The sequence below is a fragment of the Macaca fascicularis genome, chromosome 10, assembly GCF_037993035.2.
Source record: "Macaca fascicularis isolate 582-1 chromosome 10, T2T-MFA8v1.1".
Classification (NCBI taxonomy): domain Eukaryota; kingdom Metazoa; phylum Chordata; class Mammalia; order Primates; family Cercopithecidae; genus Macaca; species Macaca fascicularis.
The window spans coordinates 34691733-34718696 of NC_088384.1; the positions used below are offsets into that span (position 1 = coordinate 34691733).

General features: G+C 43.7%; 1 protein-coding gene and 1 pseudogene across 6 annotated transcripts in view; both read right to left on the minus strand.

Annotated features, from left to right (window-relative positions):
• Nucleotides 1-26964, minus strand: part of CECR2 (CECR2 histone acetyl-lysine reader) — a 200417-nt gene that overhangs the window by 42700 nt on the left and 130753 nt on the right. For 4 of the 6 annotated variants that reach the window (XM_015457480.4, XM_015457481.4, XM_015457484.4 and 1 more), the window contains exons 3-8: nt 20412-20595; nt 18425-18564; nt 17540-17644; nt 15095-15144; nt 13216-13385; nt 6345-6428 (exon numbers count right to left, since the gene is read on the minus strand). In XM_015457480.4, the coding sequence (XP_015312966.3) occupies nt 6345-6428; nt 13216-13385; nt 15095-15144; nt 17540-17644; nt 18425-18564; nt 20412-20595 (733 nt within the window). The remainder of the gene's footprint in view (nt 1-6344; nt 6429-13215; nt 13386-15094; nt 15145-17539; nt 17645-18424; nt 18565-20411; nt 20596-26964) is intronic. The other 2 variants (XM_074004534.1, XM_015457482.4) reach the window with 1 other exon arrangement.
• Nucleotides 1104-2450, minus strand: LOC102146760 (dnaJ homolog subfamily A member 1 pseudogene; annotated as a pseudogene).

Sequence of the window (26964 nt, forward strand, 5' to 3'; positions counted from 1 at the left end):
TGTGGCACATCCCCCGTCACACATGCACACTCGTGCTTTCTGTCTCCGTCTCTCCTGCTCCGCTGTGCTAAGATGTGCTTCCTTTCCCCTCGCCTTCTGCCACGATTGTAAGTTTCCTGAGGCTCCCCAGTCATCCTTTCTATAAAGCCTGTGGAACTGTGAGTCAATTAAACCTCTTTTCTTCATAAATCCCAGTCTCAGGTAGCTCTTTATAGCAGTGTGAGCACAGACGAATACAGGTATGATTTCTATCACTGATACCACACGTTAAGTTATGTATTATGCCATCTTCGAGTAACACTTGAAGCCATACAATGCATGCAGAGGCATCACAATGAATCCCAGTTAATACAAATAACTATATAGACCAACACTTCTCTACAAATTTAGTTTGGCCTTTTTTCTAATAGCCGGTTAAATACAGTTTTAATTTCGTAGGTTAACAGTGAAGGTTCATACACTGAAGCCAGTAGGTATACCTAGCATTGCTTTTCAGCCTAAACTTTTCCACGTACACAGCTGAAATCAGTTACAAGACTTGGCCTTAAAATGCTAGGAGAGCTTCTTAGTTTTTACAGGTATTAAATTTTGTCTTGCACGCCGAAGTCATCGTACATACAGGGCAATGTCAGAGCTTTTATCATCACGTTTGTTCTTCATTTACCTTTAAAACACTTCTCTAGCTGAATATTTAAAACAACAGGAAGCAGCGAGCATATTATAGTTACAGGTCTTCACTCAGTCACTGTTGCAGATAAAATACCAGCAGTGAGTGTTACTCACCGGCCCAGTTAAGGGCTTTGACGCTGACCGCGTCTTCTGGGAGACGGTGTTCACTGCACTCATATGCTTCTCCGTTGTAATGCTGCCATCTTTGCTGATCTGCCTCAAAGCTCACCAATTTTTTTTTTTTTTGAGGCGGAGTCTCGCTCTGTCGCCCAGGCTGGAGTGCAGTGGCGCGATCTCCACTCACTGCAAGCTCCGCCTCCCGGGTTCACGCCGTTCCCTGCCTCAGCCTCCCGTGTAGCTGGGACTACAGGTGCCTGCCACCGCACCCTCCCGTGTAGCTGGGACTACAGGCGCCAGCCACCACGCCCGGCTAATTTTTGTATTTTTTAGTAGAGACGGAGGTTCACCGTGTTAGCCAGGATGGTTTCAATCTCCTAACCTTGTGATCCGCCCGTCTCGGCCTCCCAAAGTGCTGGGATTACAGGCGTGGCCACCGCGCCCGGCCAGCCCACCAGTTCTTTTTGATCATCCCATCAGTCTCTTCTACTTCCTTCCTACCCGGTAGAAGTTTTTCCAGCAAAGAGAGTTTATCAGGACAGAGAGCCACTCTGAGGAGCGTTTACATAAATTCCGTGATTAGGTGACCCTTTGCATACGGTGTGTAGTAAATTGACATTCTTTCATTTAGCGCACACTTGATATCCCCGTGCTTGACATTCTGACCTGGATGAGAGGTCATGACCATGGTTCAGTCTTCGAAAGCAGATGTTAGCATCTGCGAGTCACACAGTGTTTCAGCCAGCTGTATGTGTGTACACAGGAAAAGGTCTTCGCCCTGTCGAGTAAAAACACCATGGTCGTTCTGTTCTACCCGAGTGATCATGTTTCCTGGCTCCAGTTCTGGTTCTTGGTATCCTTCACCACAGAATGTTATCTTCTGGCCATCTTTCATGCCTTTGTCAATAGGGACTTCTAGAATCTTCTTCTCTGCAACTATCTTCCTTCCATTGCAGCTTTTACGTCTATCTTTAGGACTGATGATTCCCCGTGGCCTTGGCACTCCATGCACACAGATTGAATTTGCTGTATGTATGTCCATATATGTATCTATATTTTGACCAATCCTGGTTATCTGTCCCTCTCCTTCTCTTTGGACCATAAGCTCCTGAGTAGTGACTTCCAGAGCCAGGTAACATACAAATTCAAGTGAAAAGACCTTTACACGAAGAAGTCACGTACACATGTAATATAGGAAGGTATTCCTTAGGTATGTCCAACAGGCTCACAGTTTAGACCATTTGACTTATGCCCCAAAGTAACTGTAATTTAAGGTTGGTAGTACAGCAAATTATGAATAGCTTTTATTGTATGTTTTAAAATCTCATCACATGTTCACATGCTTAAATCTGGATATCAGAATTTAAACAATTCTTGAAATGTATGAATGTCTCCTTAATAAACTGATTACAAAGTATCTCAAAAAAAGGAGCACATGGGTCACAGAATAATGCTCAATATGATCCGTTTTGTAATAAATGCATAGAGGAAAAGCCTGAAGCAAATACATAAAAATGTAAATAGTAATGATTCCTGAGTTGTGGGATTACCAGGTCTTTTACAGTTTTCGACATGTAGTCTCCACATTTTCTATAGACACGGTCGGCAGGTGGGAGCCTGCACCGGCCACGCCCAGCTGTGGCTCCTGCCCTTGCCAATGCCATCTGTCCGTCTAGTTATTGCTCCACCTGTCTCAGACTGCTTTCTCCAGAATCTGCCCCTCCTCCAGCATGGCCCTGAACTTGCAAACGCCTCCTGCTTTAGCTGGATCCTGTCTCACATTTCTCTGGGCCTTTTTTCTTGCAGCATGGGTTACCATTGTAGCAATTTCCCATCTGATGGGAATTCTCAACAATTACAATTTTACCTCAATGACATTACACACATCTGAGACCAAAAAAAAAAAAAAAAAAAAAAAAAAATTCTATGTTATGCACCACTAGTCTGTTTTAAAATTCCCGTGCTAATTTTCAGCCCTAGGTCGATGCAAGGTAAAGCAAAGTCTTGATGAAACACCACTAAAAAACAGGACTCACTTTTGGTAGCGTTTTAACTATTAAAGAACCGGTACAACCAAATGAATGACAACCGACCAAGCAAAAGTAAACCTGCACTGTTGGGAACAGGCCCCCCAGAATCTGGCCATAAACTGGCCCCAAAACTGGCCATAAACAAAATCTCTACAGCACTGTGACATGTTCCTGATGGCCATGACGCCCACGCTGGAAGGTTGTGGGTTTACCGGAATGAGGGCAAGGAACACCTGGCCCACCCAGGGTGGAAAACTGCTTAAAGGCTTCTTAAACCACAAACAATAGCATGAGCGATCTGTGCCTTAAGGACATGCTCCTGCTGCATACCTAGTCCTTCAATTCGGCCCATCCCTTTGTTTCCCAAAAGGGATACTTTTAGTTAATTTAGTATCTATAGAAACAATGCTAATGACTGGCTTGCTGTTAATAAATGCGTGGGTAAATCTCTGTTCGGGGCTCTCAGCTCTGAAGGCTGTGAGACCCCTGATTTCCCACGTCACACCTCTATATTTCTGCGTGTGTGCCTTTAATTCCTCTAGCACCGCTGGGCTAGGGTCTCCCCGACCCAGCTGGTCTCGGCACTGCACAGTTAAAAAAATGTGATACTGTCTTATGCTGTAATTTTTTTCTTTAAAAGGTGAGGTCAGTTGCAAATGGGATAGGAGCTGGTGCATGAATGCTTTACAAATAAGAGGCCTGCTAGAATCAAGGGGGTTTTTAATGAGAAGCTAATGAGAAACACCACTTTAAAATCCAGTAAAGGACAATTCACCAGAACCCCTGGTTTTAGCAATGCCCAGTATGCTGTGCCCTTACACGCTTCCCTCTCTGAGGGCAGGTATCAGACTTGCTAGCACCCTTGCTCCTGTCAGCAGCACATGTGAGACTGCCACCCAACACACGGTTCCCTAGCAACAGCAATAACCAAAGTCTCTGGACAAAAGTAACCACTGCATCCCGAATCCTAGAGTTCAGTGAGACGGTCTCTCCTCACTGGTATTTTCCCCAGAAGTCACAACTAAAAGTCTTTTTTCAGGCAGTCATAAGTTTGGACTGCTGAGTGACCAATATAGGCCAGAAACCCGGCCTCCGTGCTCAAAAAGTCATGTCACCATTAAGGGTTTCTCCAGGATACCGGGGACCACAACAGGTATTTTACAGTCTCTGTAATACTGTGGTTTCTTTTTGTTCAAACTAAAGAGCAGAATAAAAGAAAGCTCAAACACTGCCAAGAATAAAAGAAGAAATTTTAGTGTTTCATGCTGAAGTTTTGCTGGGAGCAATGAAGGGCCTTGCAGTCTATTCAGCCAGCCATGCAATCTGAAGAGGAAGTTATGGTCCAGGAATGCTCAGGGCAGTGAACGGTCAACAGAAATGGGAGCTTTCAAGGAGGTGTTAACTGTCAAGGTAATAAAGACAGCAGAGAGATCCCAACAAGGCCAGGCTAGAAAACCATTTGAGAACATGGCTGAATACCAGGGACCAAAGGCCATTCCGAAATTAGTGACTACTAGGAGGAAAAGGATACTGGAGAAGAGAGGTCAGTCATTAATAGAAGTGCCAACCCCCAGGTAATTAAACATTGGGCAAGACACATCTCTGAGTTAAAAAGAGACAGAGGTTGGCTGGGCGTGGTGGCTCACGTCTGTAATCCCAGCACTTTGGGAGGCTGAGGCAGGCGGATCACGAGGTCAGGAGATTGAGACCATCCTGGCTAACATAGTGAAACCCTGTCTCTACTAAAAATACAAAAAAATAGCCGGGTGTGGTGGTGGGTGCCTGTAGTCCCAGCTACTCAGGAGGCTGAGGCAGGAGAATGGCGTGGACCCGGGAGGCGGAGCTTGCAGTGAGCTGAGATCATGCCACTGTACTCCAGCCTGGGCGACAGAGCGGGACTCTGTCTCAAGAAAGAAAAAAAAAAAAAAAAAAGGCGGACATGAAATCAAAATACACTGAAGCAAATACAAATTTATAAATCAGCTTTCCCTTTTCAGGGCTCAAGGCAGAGTGTGTTTAGTTACTGACAAGATCTCAGCAATAGACCATCGTGTCATCACTTAAATTTAAGAGCCATGAAAATGTTACTGAAAGGAAAAAGGAAGGCTTCATAACGTAACAATTCAAAGACATGGTCCAGAGTAAAACTACTGTCCCTTAACTCAAAACTGTCTAGGATCACTGAACTGTTTAAATATTTGACGAAAGAGTGCCCAAAGGAGACAAACAGTTAAAAAGTGCTGACCCTTCCTACAGCGTGATGTGGATGAAGTAATTTAACTACTTTTTTTTTCGGAGGTGGGGTCTTGCTATGTTGCCCAGGCTGGTCTCAAACTCCTAGACTCAAGTAAATCTCCTGCTTCAGGATCCTGAGCTACATCACAAGACGAAAATGCCAAAACACAGTCAGCTCCAGAATGCTGCTTGGACAACTCCTTTATTAGTAATTAGTGGTTGCACCAAACATTCTTTCTTCACCTAATATTGTACCTCAAACTCCCACATGGTGCCCTTTCTCTCATGTGACCTAAACATTTCCCTGCCCTCCCATTTATGTCCTCTTTTGCTTCGTGTCTTAGAAGAAATATGATCACCTACACTCCACAGCAAGGCCTTGATATCTAAGAATCTCATTTCACCACAGATCAGCCAGATTCATGCTCTCGTTCCTGGACACTTTTCAGGTCCATGCTATGTCTCCAATTAGAAACAAAACAACAAACTTGCCACAGACTCTCACTTTCTTTCTTTTTTTTTCTTTTTTTTGAGTTTCACTCTGTTGCCCAGGCTGGAGTACAGTGGTGTGATCTCAGCTCACTGCAACCTCCGCCTCCCGGGTTCAAGCAATTCTCCTGCCTCAGCCTCCCGAGTAGCTGGGATTACAGGTGCACGCCACCACGTCCAGTTAATTTTTGTATTTTTAGTAGAGATGGGGTTTCACTATGTTGGCCAGGCTGGTCTTGAACTCGTGAGTACAAGCAATCCACCTGCCTTGGCCTCTCAAAGTGGTTCGATTACAGGCATTAGCTACCGTGTCTGACTCTAATATATACTGTTTTTTGACCACATTACATAATTTCCTGTCTCTGTGCTTTTGTTTCTACTACTCCTGTAGTGTGGGATGCCTTCTGCCCCACCTCTCCCACCCTCTTTACTCCCCCTCTGTCAATCCCAGCCATCTCAGGATGCAGGTCGAGTATGGCTCTGCCTACTCAAATTCTCCTTTCATTGCCCAGCTCTAAATCCTCCCATCTTTGCATTTGTGAACTGCTTCTATACATGTACCTATTGCAGCAGGTGTGGACATGCCTACTACCCCAGGAGATTGTCAGAACCAGAGTGTAGCCTCATGTCTTCTAATTCTTTATCTTTCTAGAAATGCATCCTAAGCATAAGAATGCTAAACAAACATTTGGGGTTTAGGGAAAAAAAATGAAGGAAAATAAAAAGGCAAGAATGGAAGTACATGAAAAGGATCTGTCTCTTTCATCAGGAAAGCTCCTCCTCGCTACTCTCTCACACACTCACCTCTTGCTTGATGGGTTTGATGGACAGGTGGTCAGACATCCACCTAGGATGCAACTCTGCCTTTGTGCGCTGTGGACGTTTTCCCTATAGTTAGAAGTGAAGAAGAGAAAGGAAACGATAGATTAGGGTGTTCTCAACTACTGATACTGATGCTGCTCCTGCTGCTGCCAGTAAAAAAGTGGCCCAGGAGGCACGCAGGTTAGGGCCAAAGCCTTCCTTAGGACAATCAGGGAGAACCACCGCTCAGCTGTGTAGGGACATAAGCCAGTTTATTCTCTTGAAAAAATTTAAAAAAAACTTGGAGACAACCAAGTGTCTTTTATAATAGGCATCACTGGCAAAAAAAAACTCCTTTAACAGTTTAAACAGTAAAAAAAAAAACTATCTTCCCAAATTACAAAGGGAAAGCCATGCTTTATCGCCTTCAGCAGAAGGGGCAGCTCTGGGAGGGGGCATCAGGAGCAGGAGGAGGTGGGCCACTGGGCAAAGGCAGCACAGTGGCAGTAGTGAGAAGTGAGAGCAGTTGCCCAGGAGGGGAAGCCAGGGAGAGAGCAGGGTTGGGGAAAAGGGCTCAGCGAGCAGAATGCGGTGAGTTCCAAGGAAATGCACCAGGCTGGAAAGCAGTCTTTGTAGGAAATTTCAAAGAAAGAGCACGGAGAACTCCTTGTATCTAGGTTACTACTTTTGAAGGCCAAGGTTTATTAGCACATGTAAGTTTTGCAATTTGTGAGGAATGAGCCCCAGGGCATCATCAACTGTAACCTACTATTAAAAGGTGACAAGCAAAGGCCTTCCCTTACGATAATATAACCTCTGTGGCTTCTGCATCGAAAATCTGCATTCTCCAGGGGTACTTCTGGCACCACTTAATCCATTAGGTAAGGAATTATAGGATGGAAAATGACAAGAAGGGGTGGTTGATACAACTTAAACATACCGCAAAGCCATGGGGGTACATTTAATGAGTCAGCAACTTTAGAAAGCTTTTTCTTCTTTGGGCTGGGTGGGGTGGCTCACGCCTGTAATCCCAGCACTTTGGGAGGCTGAGCGGGGTGGATCACGAAGTCAGGAGATTGAGACCATCCTGACCAACATGGTGAAACCCCATCTCTACTAAAAATACAAAAAAAAAAATTAGCCAGGCGTGGTGGCACGTGCCTGTAGTCCCAGGTACTCAGGAGGCTGAGACAGGAGAATTGCTTGAACCTGGGAGGCGGAGGTTGCAGTGAGCCAAGATCATACCACTGCATTCCAGCCTGGGCAACAGAGCGAGACTCCATCTCAAAAGAAAAAAAAAAAAGAAAGAAACAGAATGACTAGTGCCCAATGCAAATGCAAGCCCAATTATCAAACGTAGTTGTGACCTTCTTTAAGTATCTGTCCCAAAAAACCTACCCCAGCAGTTTCCTGAAATAAGCCTATAAGCTCTTTTTTTTTCCCCTTAAAGGTTCTTGTTGTGTTTCAGAGGATGGAGTGCAGTGGGGCAATCATAACTCACTGCAGCCTCAAACTACTGGCCTCAGACAATCGTACCATCTTGGACTCCCAAAGCACTGAGATGGCCATTATTTTATAAGCCTCGAGACTCTAAAAAGATCTCTTCAACTTTAAATACAAGAAAAACTTATCAGGGAACTAACTGTCTTCCAAAGGGATTATGCCAGTTTACCATGAGAGTAGCAAAAATGCCAATGCCACCTTCGCTTCAACCCTGCCGTATGAGATAGAAGCTACAAATGAGAAAAACGCCATTCTGGATACAGAAGCTGAACGTTTCCCCTACGTACTTTCCCATCGCCTTCTGTAAACCATCTATACCCTGAGTCAATTTATTTGTTGAGAAATTAAAGTTTATAAAGCCGTATATTCTGTAACACGAGCAACAAGCTCTACCAGTATCTACATCCCTTTTTATTTAAAAAAAAAAAAAAAAAAAAAAAAAGGTTTAAGTAAGCTTTTATATGGTCATTGCAGTAGGACTTACCTTCTGATTATTATTTCAAAGTTTAGAGGACGATCATATAATACCTCCTCAAAGATGTATCAAATCTACTGACACTCTTATTGCCTTTATTTTGCTATAAAATGTGGGTTTAGTTTTCAATCAAGGTTTCTCATCAATTACCCATTACCATAAACAACGGGAGAGGACCGAGTAGTGTATTTTGATTCCCAAATACAATGCTCTGTACATTGACATGGGTTCTTTGTTTAATTCCCACAGAAACTTTTGTCAAGTGATAGCATTTCATTTTACTAATAAGAAAACTGAAATGGACCCCACTTCAACAAAAAATAAAAAAATTAACCGGGCGTGGTGGTGGGTGCCTGGAGTCCCAGGTGCTCAGGAGGCTAAGGGAGGAGGATCGTTTGAGCCCAGGAATTCTAGGTTACAATGAGCTATGATCACGCTACTGCACTCCAGCCTGGGTAACAGAGTAGGACCCTGTCTCTGTTTAAAAAAAAAAAAAAAAGGAAAACAAAAGAAAGAAGTTGAAATACAAAGTTATCAAGAAATTTCTCCAAGGGACAGGACAGGGGAGTGGCATAATTCAAGTAGGTTTGAAAGAAAAGCTTCTGTCTCTTCCACATACTACGCTGACCCCTCTTCCACGGCCTCATTTATTGTGCCTCCATTTACACACTGTATTTTCTTTTCCTTTCTTTTTTTTTTTTTTTGAGATGGAGTCTCACTCTGTCGCCCAGGCCGGAGTGCAGTGGTGTGATCTCGTGTCACTGCAACCTCCTGAGTTCAAGCGATTCTCCTGTCTCAGCTTCCTGAGTGGCTGGAATTACAGGCACCCGCCACCATGCCTGGCTAATTTTTGTATTTTTAGTAGAGATGGGGTTTTGCCATGTTGCCCAGGCTGGTCTTGAACTCTAGACCTCAGGTGACCTGCCCGCCTCCGCCTCCCAAAGTGCTGCGATTACAAGCATGAGCCACCACGCCCCTGGCCCCAGGTCAACATTTTTAAATGTTGCATCTTACTATTCTTTATTGTGTTACACCAGGTAAGACTCCAAAACAGTATTACCAGTAAGACAGTCTCAAACATTACTCTTTTGGTAACAAGATAGCTTCTACTTGTCAGTATTAACAATCTAACACACAGTCATGTGTTATACTTAACAATGAGGATACATTTTGAGAAACCACATTCTTAGGTGATTTTGTTAAGTTTTCAACAATATAGAATTCAGGGACTAGATGGCATAGCCTACTACACACCTAGGCTACGGGATACAGTTGGTCCTAGATGGTACAGCCTACTACAACCCTAGATGGTGTAGTGTGCTACACACCTAGGTTATGGGGTGTAGCTTATTGCTCCAGATGGTGTAGTCTACTACACACAACCCTAGAAGGCACAGCCTACTACACACCCAGACTACAGGATATACGGCCTATTGCTCCTAGGTGGTGTAGCCTACTACACACAACCCTAGAAGGTATAGCAGCCTACTACACACCCAGACTACAGGATATATAGCCTATTGCTCCTAGGTGGTGTAGCCTACTACATACAATCCCAGACACACAATGGTAAAATATTTGTGTATCGAAACATACGTAAATAGAAAAGGTACAGTAAAAATACAGTGTAAAAGATTTAAGAACTGGCACACTGAGACAGGGCAACTTATCATGAATGGAGCTTGCAGGACTGGCAGTTGCTCTGCTGAGTTCGTGACTGAGTGGCGTAAACGTGAAGGTCAGGACATTACAGTACGCTACTGTAGACCTTGTAAACACAATGCACTTAGGCTGCACTCAATTTATAAAAAGAAATGGAATTGTGCTACAATGTTATAATGGCTATGATGATAGGAAATTTTCAGCTTAATTATAATCTTATGGGACCACGGTGGTATATGTGGTTTGTCATTGACCAAAACGTGGTTACTTGGGGCATTATTGTACATACTATGGAATGAGGAGAGTATATTTAATTTTATCAGGTCTGGTGTTCAAAGATATCTGTATCAGAACGAACAGAGTAGCTTCCAGTTATTTCTTTCATTTTGGAAATGTTTAGAAGTTATCTTTTCCTTGAAGGTTTAGAAAACTTTACCTGTGAAACAATCAATCCTTCTATGAAAACACTTCTTCCCTAATTACTGGTCTGCTAAGATTTTCTACTTCCCAATTTAGATTTTTCTTAATATACTATTCTTCTGGTTAATAAGACTTCATTGATGTTTTCGAACTTAAAAGCACTATCTATTTCTTTGAAAATATCAAATCCATTATTTCTTTCTGGTTTGCAATTCCATGGTTCTTGAAAATTGTATTTAAAGATTACACTATTTAAGGGTTACCTTATTTTAATTTTTCTTCTTTTGAAAAGAATCAATGTTTGAAATTTTTAATCAAAATAATCAGTTTTATGCTTTAAGTTTTTTTTTCCCCTTAATTCTTGTATCCCCCAAAACGTTAGGCTGAATATTGCAGTAAAAAACCAGAAATGATAAAAGAAGGCTTAAGGTGATTGGGTATATTTGTAGATAATTTAATGTGCCATGACTGATGATATCAGTAAAGTCATATGCAAGGTCACGTAAAGTCTTAAGTATCTATTTACATCATTGTTACTTTAAGAAAATTAGATTCTATATTTTCATTCCTAGAAAAATTGTTGCAGTGAATTGCCGATCGTGAAAACGGAATGCAATTATCGTACATGAACTTAAGTATACTGACGGTGACATGGAGGTTTCCTGGATCACCCAGGACTGCGGAAGTCTTGAAGCACTGTTTGTAAGTTCCCGTTATTAGAGAAAGGTAATTTCTAGGACTTTCCCTAAAGCATCAACCTGCTTAAGGGTTAAACACATCACCAGATCCACGATCAATTAAATAATACATTTGACATGTTTGCCTCCCTGTAGGTACTGCAGTGATGATTTATAAATACTTTCTCTTCGTATTTCACTGGCCAGTGGTCAAATATTTCTGGTCCTCTATTAACATGTATTAATAATCAGAAATATTGTTATTGATATGAAATAAACAAACTGAATAATTATCAACCAACCATCATAGAAAAGGCAAGACAGGCTAAACGCGGTGGCTCACGCCTGTAATCACAGCACTTGGAAGGCCAAGGTGGGTGGATCACTTGAGGCCAGGAGTCAAGACCAGCCTGGCCAACATGGCGAAACCGCGTCTCTACTAAATATAAAAACATTAGCTGGGCATGGTGGCACACGCCTATAGTCCCAGCTACTTGGGAGGCTGAGGCATGAGAATTGCTTGAACCCAGGAGGTGGAAGCTGCGGTGAGCCAAGATTGTGTCACTGCACTCCAGCGTGAGCGACACAGTGAGTCTCTGTCTCAAAAAAAAAAAAAAAAAAAAAAAAAACCCCAAAAAAAACAAGAAATGACATTAGGTATTGTGGGTGTTAAAAAGATGAGTAAGACACAGTCCCTGAGCTGAAGAAGCTTGAACTCACAAAGATATAAAATAAGCATAAAGAAACATGTTAAGTGACAGAAGTCCTAAAGGCTGGGGGAAACAAGGACAGTTCATGGACACAGTGACATTTAAGTAAGGCTTTTGAGAGAGTAGTATTCAAATGGGTAAGGAAGTAGAGGGGGGCCAGGTGTGGTGGCTCACACCTGTAATCCCAGCACGTTGGGATTACAGCCCAGGAGTTCAAGACCAGCCCAGGCAACACGGGGAAACCCTATGTATAGATAAAATTAAAAGATTAGCCAGGCGTGGTGGCGTGTGCCTGCAGTCCCAGCTACTCGAGAGGATCACTTCGGCCTGGGAGGTTGAGGCTACAGTGAGCTATGATTGCACCACTGTAGTCCAGCTTGGGACATAGAGCAAGACCCTGTCTTAAAACAATAAAAGCTGGGCACAGTGGCTTATGCCTGTAATCCCAGCACGTTGGGAAGCCAAGACAGGAGGACGGATTGAGGCCAGGAGTTTGAGACAAGCCTAGGCAGAGAGCAAGACCTTGTCTCTACAAAAAATAAAAAATAATTAGTTGGGTGTGGAGGCACGAGCCTGTTTCCCCAGCTACTTGGGAGGCTGAGATGAGAGGATCACATGAGCCTGGGAAGTCGAGGCTGCAGTGAGCTGTGATTGCACCACTGCACTCCAGCCTAGGTGACAAAGTGAGAGAGCTTGTCCTTAAAAAAAAAAAAAAAAAAAAAAGGCCGGGTGCGGTGGCTCACATCTGTAATCCCAGCACTTTGGGAGGCTGAGGCTGTGGATCACCTGAGGTCAGGAGTTCTAGACCAGCCTGGTCAAAACGGTGAAACCCCGTCTCCACTAAAAATACAAAAATTAGCTGGGTGTGGTGGTGTGCGCCTATAATCCTAGCTACTCAGGAGGCTGAGGCAGGAGAATCGCTTGAACCTGGAAGGCAGAAGCTGCAGTGAACCGAGATTGCGCGACTGCACTCCAGCCTGGGAAAAAAAAAAGGAAAAAGAGAAGGAAGGATGTTTGAAAATGTCATGAAGTAGGGGCATATGGTTTATGAGACTGTAGCTTGCCCTGAATTTGGTGAAGAGGACACAATCAGGTGGAGCCAGGAAAAGGGCTGGCAATGGAGCTACAAGGACAAAGACAAACCCATAAGATGTTCGAAAGCTGGTTCCAGACTGTGAAAAGCCACCGTCACTATTGGTGGGTGGTAGACACTGAGGACTTCCTGCGGGAAGGAGAACATGATAGGACCCACAGTGAAGGAGAGGGGGTGGCATGGGGTGCCAGTCTAACACTGGAGTTCAGACAGGATGGAAGCCTGCACTATTTCCAGGACAGTGGGAAGTATGGGGAAGGTCTCATGAATAATCCTTAAACAATGCAGCACCAGGCCTAACACAGAGGAGGACTGAGCAGAGAGTGTGGCGCACCTTCTGGGCGATCATGTTGCAGATCTCAGGCAGGAAGTCCTCACTGAGGAGCTTGTAGAGCTGCCGTTCTCGAACGGAGGTCCTCTCGCGAAAACTCTCAGTGACCTGTCTCCATTCTTCTTCTGTTTGGCACAGGAGCCACCAAGTACCTTGGCCCGGCCCTTGGGACCCTAGAAAATAAAGGAATGGATTAACTACAGGAGATCCTATGAGGACCTTTCCTTATTTAGTCTCAATTTTGTTTCTACCCTGGGTCATGACTAAAAAAAGGGAGTCAAAAAAGAGACCTATTATTTATTTATTTATTTTTTTATTTTTTTGAGACAGGGTCTGGCTCTATTGCCCAGGCTGGAGTGCAGTGGCACCATCTCAGCTCACTGTAACCTCTGCCTCCTGGGCTCAAGCCATCTTCCCATCTCAGCAACCCCCAAGTACCTGGGACTACAGGTGTGTACCAGCACACCCAGATAATCTTTTGCATTTTTAGTAAAGATAGGGTTTTGCCATGTTGCCCTGGCTGGTCTTTAATTCCTGAGCTCAAGGGGGTCTGCTTTGACCTCCCAAACTGCTGGGATTATAGGTGTGAGCCACTTCACCTGGCCTACTTTTAAATTTCATTTATTTATTTATTTAGAGACAGAGTCCTGCTCTGTCGCCCAGGCTGGAGTGCAGGGGCACCATCTCAGCTTACTGCAGCCTCCGCCTCCCAGATTCAAGTGATTCTCCTGCCTCAGCCTCTCGAGTAGTTGGGATTACAGGTGCCTGCCACCACGCCCAGCCAATTTTTGTATTTTTAGTAGAGACGGGGTTTCACAATGTTGGCCAGGCTGGTCTTGAACTCCTGACCTCAGGTGATCGGCCCGCCTTGACCTCCCAAAGTGCTGGGATTACAGGCATGAGCCACCGCAATGGCCTCTTTTTAATTTTAAAGTTGACAATGTATACTTCTGGTTTTCTTGTTAAAGTCACTGCTAACAACTAAAAAAAAAAAAAAGTAGTGTCTAAAGGCAATACAAATATAACTACTGTGACTTTAACAAGATAGATATTCACAGCCTAGAAATGATTAAATATGCTGACAGAAACGGTTTTGAGTTTGAGTCCTTGCAGAGTCTACCTTGCCTCAACTACACTGTGCAAACTGGTATGTTCCTCCCATTTTTATGCTACTTGGATGACAAAATTAAAATCTAGGCAGGAAACCAGTATGCTGCAAACCCATAAGGAAACCACTGTGTCAGGAAGTGCTGACATTAAAAAGACCTCTCTGAGAAGCTGGTGATTCACTCCAATGTTGGGGAGTCGATTACACTGTCCCTAGTAAACAGAACACTAGTGAAAAGATCGAGGTTTTTTTTTTTGTTTGTTTTTGTTTTTGAGACGGAGTCTCGCTCTGTCGCCCAGGCTGGAGTGCAGTGGCGCAATCTCGGCTCACTGCAAGCTGCGCCTCCCGGGGTTTTATGTCATTCTCCTGCCTCAGCCTCCCGAGTAGCTGGGACTACAGGCGCCTGCCACCTCGCCCGGCTAGTTTTTTTTTAGTAGTTTTTAGTAGAGACAGGGTTTCACCGTGTTAGCCAGGATGGTCTCGATCTCCTGACCTCGTGATCCGCCTGTCTCGGCCTCCCAAAGTGCTGAGATTACAGGCTTAAGCCACTGCGCCCAGCCAAGATCGAGTTTTGATATAAATCCTCAGTCAGATGATGAGCTGGGCGCAGGATAAGGTGTAAGGAAGAGAACTGAAGAAGGGTACGGAGGGGAGGTCAAAGGCTATTGCAATCATCTTTACTTTGTATGACTCTAGAAAAAGACAGAGTCAACACTCTGGCATAAAGAAATCATATTTACTTAATTCTTTCTCAACACCAGTAAAGAACATTACCATGTCTTGTCTGTGGCTCAGATGCCAAGGAATTGTCTTCCTGCTTCTCACTGAAACACAGGAAAAAGAGGTGTCAATCAAAACAAAGACAGGTCCAAAACTGTTCTGTGCCACCCCAGGATGGTAGACCCAATTAATTTAACACAAAGAGAGTGGATGTGTGTGTTAAGGGGACAAGGCTTGGAGGCGGAGTGCTGAATAAATGAACACTAGGATGTAGGCATGCTGGTCTAGAAGGGAAGTACTGACATACAGCTACCCTATGTTACGGCAACAGTATCAACTCGTAAGAAAACAGTAACTTTCATTTTTTATTTTTACTTTTTTGAGATAGAGTCTTGCCCTGTCACTCAGGCTGGAGTGCAATGGCATGATCTCAGCTCACTGCAACCTCCGCCTCCCGGGTTCAAATGATTCTCCTGCCTCAGCCTGCTTAGTAGCTGGGACTATAGGCACCCGCCACCAGGCCCAGCTAATTTTTGCATTTTTTTTTTTTTTTTTGAGACGGAGTCTCGCTCTGTCGCCCAGGCTGGAGTGCAGTGGCCTAATCTCAGCTCACTGCAAGCTCTGCCTCCTGGGTTCACGCCATTCTCCTGCCTCAGCCTCCCGAGTAGCTGGGACTACAGGCGCCTGCCACCTCACCCAGCTAGTTTTTAGTAGAGATGGGGTTTCACCGTCTTCGCCAGGATGGTCTCGATCTCCTGACCTCCTGATCCGCCCGCCTCGGCCTTCCAAAGTGCTGAGATACAGGCTTGAGCCACCACGCCCAGCCAATTTTTGCATTTTTTAGTAGAGACAGGGTTTCACCATGTTGGCCAGGCTGGTCTTGAACTCCTGACCTCATGATCTGCCCATCTTGGCCTCCCAAAGTGTTGGGATTACAGGCGTGAGCCACCGTGCCCAGCCAGAAAACATTAACTTTTAAAACTTTTTTTGGAAATGAAACAGATGTGCTATTTTTTTTCGTTTGTTCTTGTTTTTTATTACTGCTCCAGTCAAGAGAGACAGATGCAACTGTTAATAATTAAATGCCAAGAAAAAAGAACTGTAGGGATTCCAATGTCCTCCTCGCTGATTTGGGGCCACGCTGAAGACAGGTGTATTTATTATAATTTATCCTTACCTAAAGTAGAGGGTTAAGAGCATGGGCTCCAAAGTGGGACTGCCTCTATTCAACCTGTGCCACTTACAATGTGACCTCAGGAACGTTAATTAACTTTCCCCCCCAAAAATGGAGCTATTAATAGTGCCTACCTCACAGGGATGTTGGAGATTAAATAACAAAATACAAAGTGTATAACGCAATAGCATGAACTATCATTTTCACTTGTATCCCTGAAAAAGGAAGGAAACTTTTCTCTTGTTTTCAAGTTTCTGAGAGAATGACAATGTTCTCTACTGGCATTATCCAATAAACCACGTGACTGCTGGGCATTTCAAATGTGGCTAGCGTGAAAGAGAAACTCAATTTTAAATTTAATGAAAAAATATTTAAATAGTGGCTTACATACACAGCTCTCAAGGAAAAATCATCACCAGTAGAGGGTAGCACAAGTCCATGGATGCTTGTTAAAATGATGCTATAGTCCCAACTCTAAGCGACTGTGATTCTTGATACTTACGGGGAAATGGAGACAGGTATCACTAAGCTTTCTGAATATCAGAGGACGTGTGGAATCCTAACCAAACCCGGAAACAGGTGTTGCATACACAAAACATAATTACAGGACATTTGTCACGGAAACGGGTAAGGAAGAAATAGGCAGCTGCAATCTGAGGCTGAACTTCTGGAAAGTTAAGTGGATGCTGACTGAGTTAAAATCAGGTTCTGAGTGATCTATACTGTTAATCTGATTTCCTAGAAATATTTCTTAGTGGTTAAAAAGCAACACGGTGAAATCCACCCTAATTCAAGCATTTAGATTAAGTAGCAAGGGACGAAGCCACTTGTCCTGAGTTATCAGAATTTTTAAGAATACAGCCTCACTTTAATAGGCTTAGTGATAGAGTTGATCCTTAAGTAAGAAGTGTATTTACACAGTATAGGTCAGATTGTGAAAACTCCTATAGCAAGACTCACATGGTGAAATTTCCTAGAAGATAACGACACATAAAAGAAAATCCTTCAAGTATCTTTTTCTTTGGTAAAATTAAATATAAAATTGAAGAATGAAAAAAATGGTCTTGTTCAATATAATCCTCATTAAGCACACATCCATCGTCTAGTAAGAGGACTCGTTTACAGAGGGCAGGTGACTTGCCAGATGTCACGCACTAAGGACTTCCTGATTCTGTACTGCACACGTGGTAATCTCATAAGCACTCAGTTTCAGGTTCCCATAATAACGTGCTTCCCATGGCACAGGCAAAATAAAGAAAAAGGAATAAATGAATTAAGGTCCCTTCTGCCACAGTCTACGACCACAACTAACAAGATTTTCTTACCTCAACAGAATCTCCTCCTGCAGTTTCTTCCGTTTTGGGGGTCTTCCTCTCCTTTTTCCCGTTTTTCCAGGAATACTTGAGACATTTTTTTGTCCTTCACTTTCCCTAATAAATAATATTAAATAGAAATGTTCTGGCATAGGATTGGCATGCTACATATGATTTTAAAACAGTATTTCTGGCCATGAGATGACCAAAAAGGATTAAATGTAGCAGTGAAAGGAAAAGGGAAGAGTAACTTCCAGTCTTCCATTATTAGACTATGGATCTGAGGAAAACTAACATTTTGTAATACTAAACTGTGCTGAAGATCTGACACCTTCCGAAGAGTAAGCATGCTCCTAGCAATAAGAAAGCCTAAATAAGAGGTTAGCATCGTTTTGGGATGCTATGGAAATGTGGCCTCTTCCTTACTTAGTAAAGCTTATGTTTCAGGCATCATGTTAAGTTCCTTCTGTTCTTACACTGATGGATACTAAGGTTCATAAACTACGTCATTAATTCTAGTAGAAAAAAGGAGATCAAAGGAGATCTCAAGGACTGACGATGCAAGATGAAAACTGCTACTGCACTGAAATGATTGCACTGTTGAGAAGAAACCTGCTATATTAAAATAGCCTGTGCTCGTAAGAAGAGTGGCATTTCTCAGAAACCTCCTATCAAGAACTTCAGATCAAAAAAGTATCTTTAACCCCTCTGGTAGCAGACAATTAATTCCTTTTTGTTTTTGTATGAAGTATCTCCTTACCATCCTTTTGGAGGCATGCTTAGAGAGAATTCCTTCATTAGGAAAAAAAAAAAAATTGTGCTGTAGAATTCTGATGCATTTAATCTTAATGACATTTTAATACAGTAGCTATCATGCCCTGACATTAAAGAACATACCTGCTCAAAGACAGTTCTCCGTTGGATTTTCCTTGTACCGGGTCCTCTTTGTACATTCGTGTTCCATAGAAATACCAGTAGAGTGCTCCAGAATTGTCTTCACCCAATGGCTCCACACGGAGACTGTCTGCATCCAGACCCTAAGCAGAGCAAGAAAAAGGGGTTTGGGGAAACGGGGAACAAAATGCACCAGGAAAAAACGAAAATGAGGATTCCAAATTTACACGCAGGCATACCTCAAATCTAAAAATGCCCAAGTATCACTGGGCGCGGTGACTCATGCCTGTAATCCCAGCACTTTGGGAGGCTGAGGAGGGCGAATCACGAGGTCAGGAGTTCCAGACCAGCTCGGCCAACATGGTGAAACCCCGCCTCTACTAAAAATACAAAAAATTAGCTGGGCGTAGTGGCGGGTGACTGTACTCCCAGCTACTTGGGAAGCTGAGGCAGAAGAATCGCTTGAACCTGGGAGGTGGAGGTTGCAGTGAGCTGAGATCATGCCACCGCATATCAGCCTCGGCGACAGAGCCAGACTCCGTCGCCAAAAAAAAAAAAAAAAAAAAAAAAGTAAAATAAAAATGCCCAAGTACCTTACGAAATTTTCAATCGGCCTAAGAAACAAGGAAAGGTGGGGTACCTACTTTGAGGAACAAGAGATGGAAATATTAAAATGCTCCCTATCCCCACCATTGTTCCCTTTTCACAAAAAAGAGAATCCAACAGCAATCCTGATGGACACTTTACAGATTTGGCTGGGAGCGGTTGTTGTTTTATGTGAGCACACACAAAAAGAAAGACAAGTACAACCGGGTGGATCAGGCAAGGGGCAAGCTTCGCCCCATGGGATACTCTGTGGCAGCTCCAGCATAACCTCCCGTGACCTCTCACTCCAGCTGAGCTCCAGCGACAGGGCTCCCAATTTACCTCGGGGGTTGACCTGTACTGGCCTTCCCACTGGTACTGAAGTCCTTGAGTCCTTGGCAAAGACTGTGCTAAATTACACAATGATTTTTTTATAATATGTCCGTGCACAGAGCTCAACTGAGAAGTCATTACCACATTTAATCACTGATGATAGAACAGGATTAGAAACTGACTTCCCTACAAGTGAAAGCAGTAACCCACACCCTCCCCTGGAGGATATACTTCTTTTTTTTTTTTTTTTTTTTTTTTTAAAGATGGAGTCTTGCTCTGTTGCCCAGGCTGGAGAGCAGTGGGATCTCGGTTCACTGCAAGCTCCGCCTCCCGGGTTCACGCCATTCTCCGGCCTCAGCCTCCCGAGTAGCTGGGACTACAGGTGCCTGCCACCACGCCCAGCTAATTTTTTTTATTTTTAGTAGAGGCGGGGTTTCACCGTGTTAGCCAGGATGGTCTCGATCTCCTGACCTCGTGATCCACCCGTCTCGGCCTCCCAAAGTGCTGGGATTACAGGCATGAGCCACAGCGTCCAGGCCCCTCTAGGATATACTTCTAAAACAGATAACCGCACCAAGGGGGAGGAGAGAGATGGCCATAGCTTCCTTCTTCAACACATTTTTTGTAACGTGGATGTATGTAGAGGATGAACTTCACTAGCATATATGGTTTCAGGTTCTTGGAGATTTCAGTCAATATTTCAATTATATTCAATCAAGTTTACACCTTGAGAAATAAAATTCAGTGGCTAATTTAGTTGCAGGTTTGGCTGATGACAGAACAAACACGGTTCTCCTGTGGTACCTATTGCAGATGGGACTCAGTGCACGTAAAGGAAGATGAAACCAGACTAGAAATTAGAGCAAAATCATGTGCTTCCATAGGGACGCACGTCCTGCATCTCCTTGGCTACAGCAATCATGGTTTTCTGTAGTGTTACTGGCAATGAATAGTACCAAGACTAGTACCACAAGCCAAACTCTGGCGGATATCTTTGGGTTTTACATTCTGACTGCATTTCTGATTGCTGGCTTTTCATAGCTGTGGGGAAAGGATCGCCAGTTGAGCATACCTTTAGAAGATCGAAGACATCGTCTGCATCCAGCCGGTAATCACAGAGGCGGTGCAGGATCTCCACCCGTGTGCGAAGAGGCAGGTCCTGGAAACTGGCTTCCCTCAGAGGGTTGGGCTTCCCTTCCTCGAGCTCCCAGCGGTAGTTGATGATGTCCTCTAGGTAGCTGTGGAATGTCTGAGGCCTAGACCAGGGCCCCAAACACAAAAACACGTTAATATAACATATAGGATGGTTGGGAGAAGGAGACAGACAGAGAACTCATGATCTGACAGCTGACAGGTTTTTGTTTGTTTGTTTGTTTATACAGACAGGGTCTCGCTCTGTCATCCAGGCTGGAGCACAGTGGCACGATCTCAGCTCACTGCAATTCTCCTGGGCTCGAAAGATTCTCCCACCTCAACCTCCCAGGTACCTGGGACCACAGGCATGCACCACCACACCCAGCTAATCTTTGTATTTTTCGTAGAGACAGGGGTCTCCCTATGTTGCCCAGGCTGTTCTCAAACTCCTAGGCTCAAATGATGCGCCCGCCTTGGCTTCCCAAAGTGCTGGGATTACAGGTGTGAGGTGACACACGTGGCCCAGCTGACAAATTTTACACAGAAAGCAGAAATGAAAAACAGTAATAGGAAGTCCCTCATGAAGGTTCACCCTTCTTACATGGATATTGTGTTTTGTCAACCATCAAGGAAGATAAATACATAAAGAGAGTTTTTCACAGAATAGGTTGACTTTAAAGCTCAAACAGCACATTTTGGTGGAATGGGTAAAAGCATAATCAAATGTGTAGGCTATGAAGCTGAGGCTAAAGTCTCACCCTCTACGTGTACAACGAAGACACTCTGCGGTTCAGACAGAGAGTATAAAGTTGGGTTTATGACATAGGTGGCAAGAAAAAAAAAAAAGAAACTCGTAGTTGGCCTAACCTAATTTATATTTCAGGTTAAGATAAAAAGGTGGAAACTCCTCCAGAATACAAATGGCTACACAGATATGCAACTATAACTTTATATTCTATTATACATGAAGTTTAAGTCATGCTATAAAACACTGCATTCTAAATTTTTTCTTTGATTCTTTTTCTTTTTTTTTTTTTTTTGAGATGGAGTTGCCCTCTGTCGCCCAGGCTGGAGTGCAGTGGTGCGATCTCAGCTCACTGCAAGCTCCGCATCCCGGGTTCACGCCATTCTCCTGCCTCAGCCTCCCCAGTAGCTGGGACTACAGGCGCCCGTCACCATTCCCGGCTGATTTCTTTCTGTATTTTTAGTAGAGACGCGGTTTCACCATGTTAGCCAGGATGGACTCGATCTCCTGACCTCGTGATCTGCCCGCCTTGGCCCCCCAAACTCCTGGGATTACAGGTGTGAGCCACCGCGCCCGGCCTTTCTTTGACTTTTCATAGAGATGGGGTCTCACCATGTTGCCCAGGCTGGTCTTGAACTCCAGGGTTCAAGTAATCCTCCCATGTCTGTATGTTAAAATTTGAAGATCGTTTTTCTACAGAGAACATTTAAGACACCTAGATGGCAATTTAAATTTTTTCTTCGGTAGAGTCTGGCAATCCTATAATCACATTAAATATATTTTTTCCCACGTGAGGTCTCACTATATTGTCCAGGCTGGACTCAAACTCCTGAGCTCAAGCAATCCTCCCACCTTGGTCTTCGGAGCATCTGGACTACAAGTGCATCTTACCACATCCAGGTGCAAATGCTTGTTTTTTTTTTTTTGAGACGGAGTCTTGCTCTGTCGCCCAGGCTGGAATGCAGTGGCATGATCTCAGTTCACTACGAGCTCCACCTCCCAGGTTCACGCCATTCTCCTGCCTCAGCCTCCCAAGTAGCTGGGACTACAGGTGCCCGCCACCACACCCATGTAATTTTTTGTATTTTTAGTGGAGATGGGGTTTCACTACATTAGCCATTAGCCAGGATGGTCTCGATCTCCTGGCCTCATGATCTGCCTGCCTCGGCCTCCCAAACTGCTGGGATTACAGGATTTTGGCCACGTCCGGCTTTTTTTTTTTTTTTTTTTTTTTTTAAATGGAGTTTTGCTCTTATAGCCCAGGCTGGAGTGCAATGGCGTGATCTTGGCTCAATACCACCTCTGCCTCCTGGGTGCAAGTGATTCTCCTGCCTCAGCCTCCCGAGTAGATGGGATTGCAGGTGCCCACCACCATGACTGGCTAATTTTTGTATTTTTAGTAGAGACAGGGTTTCACCAATTTGGCCAGGCTAGTCTTGAACTCCTGACCTCAGGTGATCCGCTTGCCTCAGCCTCCCAGAGTGCTGGGATTACAGGTACGAGCCACTGCACCCAGCCATGTATTTTGATTAGTACCTAAATGTGCCTTGCAGTAATAATGAGCTGTTTGTTATTAAGAATCAAGATCTAAATTACCTCATGCTTGATGTGAATTTTTTTTCTTATTAATAAGCAGAGGCCTAAAGAAGTTATTGATATCATTTTAAAATTAGGCATATACCATGTTGACTTATAATCTATGATAGTTATATTTGCAGCAAAGTGAAAGGAAATATTTGTGGAAAAAATTAAGAAGGCTTAGGCAAATAAGAAATGAAACAGTTTGCTTTTTCAAAGAGGGAAGAAACGTCTTTCCCCTACTATTACCATCTCACTGGGGAAAATGTGAGTATGGCAGCTTTATCAAAATGCAGCATAATAGTTCTAGCAATCAGGGCTCTCACAAATTTCACTGGACTGCAGCATTCACACTCAGCACACAAGCACTGGCCAATAACAAGCGCTTGAACCTTGCAGGGTTTGGACTGGCCGCCCCTCTCCACTGTTTGTGAAGTTGTTGTCATCCCTTCTGGAGCGAGGAGCCGGGCAAAGAGTGGTTCAAACTCACATTAAAATACAGACGGCACTGTAATGGTGAATTTGAAAATGAAAAAGTTTGGCCGGGCGTGGGGACTCACACCTGTAATCCCAGCACTTTGCGAGGCCAACATGGGAGAAACTCCGTCTCTATCAAAAATACAAAATTAGCTGGTTGTGGTGGCACATCCCTGTAATCCCAGGTACTCGGGAAGGCTAAGAAAGGAGAATCGCTTGAACCCGGGAGGCAGAGGCTGTGGTGAGCCAAAATCACGCCATCGCACTCCAGCCTGGGCAACAAGAAATGCCATCTCCAAAAAAAAAAAAAAAAAAAGAAAATGAAAAAGTTTTTTTTAAAAACTGCTTTTTTAGTAGCCAGAAGTGTGAAGAAGACAATTATCCTTTGGCAATAAATCTCTATCTACCGCATGCTTTCGAGAATTTCTAATGTACACCAAGTTCCACAAACACTAAAGTCTGTTTTTCCCTGCAATAAAACAAAACATAGAATCTGAAATCTGCATCATTTCACCGGAACAGCAGCTTCACTTGAGGATGTACAGAAGATGCTGGGCCAGGGAGCGAGAGCTTTGTTACTCCAATGTGAGGCTGAGAAAGTACAGGCATACCAGCCCAACAGACACTACGTGTGCGTCCACAGTGCTGCTCCTTTAGCCTCCAATCTGTCTGGAAGCCCTTACTTGTTTCAAACAATTGCATGTTGGAGATTCCTTCCCAACAGGCCTATTGTCCTACTCAGTTTAAATTATATCACTTTTGCTAAAAGCTTTCTTAAGGCATCTAGCTCCATGCCACCTTACCTAGGAGACACCTGAGGGCCTATAATCCAAGACAATTCCATTTCCTTGTATGTAGATCAACCTTCTCCTAGAAATCCACATCTCCTTTTAAACATCCGAAAGTGAATGGGGAAAAAGCTCTTGAAGGCAAAGGTACTGGCTAAGGGTGATTTGAAATAAAAAGGCTTTGGGAAGCTGAAAATCAGGCTAATTCTTTTGATTTAGTGGTTCTTCATCTTCTACGGGACAGAAAACACTTAGGAATTTGATAAAGACCACATACTTTCTCCCCCAGAAAAATGAGCACACAATTTTGCATGTACTTCCAGGTTTTACTACTTAAAGGAAAAAGAGGCCGGGCACAGTAGCTCACGCCTGTAATCCCAGCACTTTGGGAGGCCGAGATGGGCAGATCACTTGAGGGCAGGAGTTGAGACCAGCCTGGCCAACACAGGGAAAGCCTGTCTCTACCAAAAATTCGAAAATTAGTCAGGCATAGTGGTACGCGTCTGTAATCCCAGCTACTCGGGAGGCTGAGGCAGGAGAATCGCTTGTACTTGGGAGGAGGAGGTTGCAGTGAGCTAAGACTGCACCACTGCACTCCAGCCTGGGCGACAGAGCAAGACTCTGTCTCAAACATAACATAACATAACATAACATAACATAACATAACATAACATAACATAACATAACGGAAAAAGAGAACAGTGGCACTGTGCTGCTAAAAACTAATGTGTACATATTTTTAAGCTTTTCAAGTTTAGATTACCTGGAACATTCATTCACTTACTCATCCATTCATCTCAGCGCAATTCCCTCTTAATGACTTAGTAACTCTCATCATTCTGAAATTATCTTGAACTATAATAAAAAGTTTCATTTAAATATAGTAATGCAAAGATCAAATCAAACAGAATTTCTCAGAACAACAAGGTCTATTTTATTTCTTGTCTAGGAAAAGCTCCAAATACTACTAAATGACCCGTTTTCGCATTCATTTTCCATCCTACAAAACAGCAGTAAAGACCACTGGCTATTATTCAGCCTCCTGTGACGGAAGAGATGAGACTGGCTCTTAATTACCTCTTTTCTTTTCCCCCTATGCACGAGAGAGTAAGAGAGAGTGAAAATAAGAATGAGTCAACAACCTTTCCAAACCCTTAAAGTTCGCCATTTCTTAGAGGCCCAGCAGAGAATTTCTCAGCTTGCTCCAGACAGAACGTGCTTCTGCTGCTGAGACCAAGGATGGCACGATCTGATTCAAGTGTTCCAGCATAAGCCTCTGCCGGCTGGAACTGGCAGAATTCCTCACTGTGTAGGACCACACATTTTTAATATCTGTACCCTGTTTAGGGAGATCACAAGAAGGCGGCCCTTAAGTTGTTTGAGGCACGTGTTAGGGACATGAAAGGGCAGCCGTGGTCTCTCTACAGGGGAGCAATAAGGGTATGGCACCAGGCTTCCCAGAATGGAGGTAAGATGAAAAATCAAACTGTGTTCTCCTACTTGCTACAATTTGTGAAGCAAATGAAATACATGTACACACAGGCCACATATGACATGGGGACTGGATTGAGATAAATATTCTGGTTCTAGTAGTAAAGCTGCAAGTAAAAGATTCTGTACGAATACTTGATAAAGCATTTCTTCTCGAAGCTTATAAGAAGACCAGGCCAAGGCCGGGCGCAATGGCTCATGCCTGTAATCCCAGCACTTTGGGAGGCCAAGATGGGCAGATCACGAGGTCAGGAGATCGAGACCATCCTGGCTAACATGGTAAAACCCCATCTCTACTAAATGGTAAAACCCCATCTCTACTAAAAATGCAAAAAAAAAAAAAAAAAAAAAAATTAGCCGGGCGTGGTGGCAGGTGCCTGTAGTCCCAGCTACTCGGGAGGCTGAGGCAGGAGAATGGCATGAACCCGGGAGGCAGAGCTTGCAGTGAGTGGAGATCGAGCCACTGCACTCCAGTCTGGGCAACAGAGCCAGACTCTGTCTCAAAAAAAAAAAGAAAAAAAGAAAAGAAAAGAAGGGAAGGTAGATGAACACATCAACTGATGCATTCATCACCAGGGCAAAATAATTAAAATAATACTTCTTCTTCCCTAGGGCTGTAGAATAGCTACTATATTCAACATACTAAAATCAACATGAGAGCCAACGTAAGTTAAAATCATGGCTATTTCAAATTAAAGGAAAATACGGTTAAGTCAAAATCTATGCAAAACATTATCTTAGCCTAGAGAAACATGTATATAATACACATTCTTACATGTGTTTATGAATGTTTATGCTGGGTAACCAAGAAAGTGAATAAACCCCAAATTTATCTTTAAAATGATAAAGGCTATTTTTTTTATGGAACCTAAATACTGTACAGATGAAGTGAGAAGTCTCAAGTATCATGTATAAGGCATGAAGAGGTACAATAAAAATTCTGAATAGCTCTGGATAATTTAAGGATATATATTGTTTGCTCTACAACTGCTAAATACACACACACACACACACACGTGAATAAGAAGCCAAGAGTGGAAATAAAGTGATACACTTAAAAAAAATTCATGTGCCTAAAAGAAAGCATTGAAGGACCAACAAAGGAACAAAAAGCAGAAAGCAGCGGAGAAGTTTCTCAACCTTAGCCACTTGGGAAATGCATGCCAAAACCACAATGAGGTACCACCTCATGTCCACTATAACGGTGGACGTCAAGAAACATAGAGTGACAAGTGCCGACCAGGATGCAGAGACACGGAGTCCTCACTCACACACGGCTGGTGGGAAGGCTAAGTGGCGCAGCTGCTGCAGAAGTTTCGCCAAGTTGCACTGAACTACCAACCAGTCCAGCCACTCCAACTCCTAGACGTACACCCCAGAGAAAGGAAAACACACATCCACACAAAAACTTG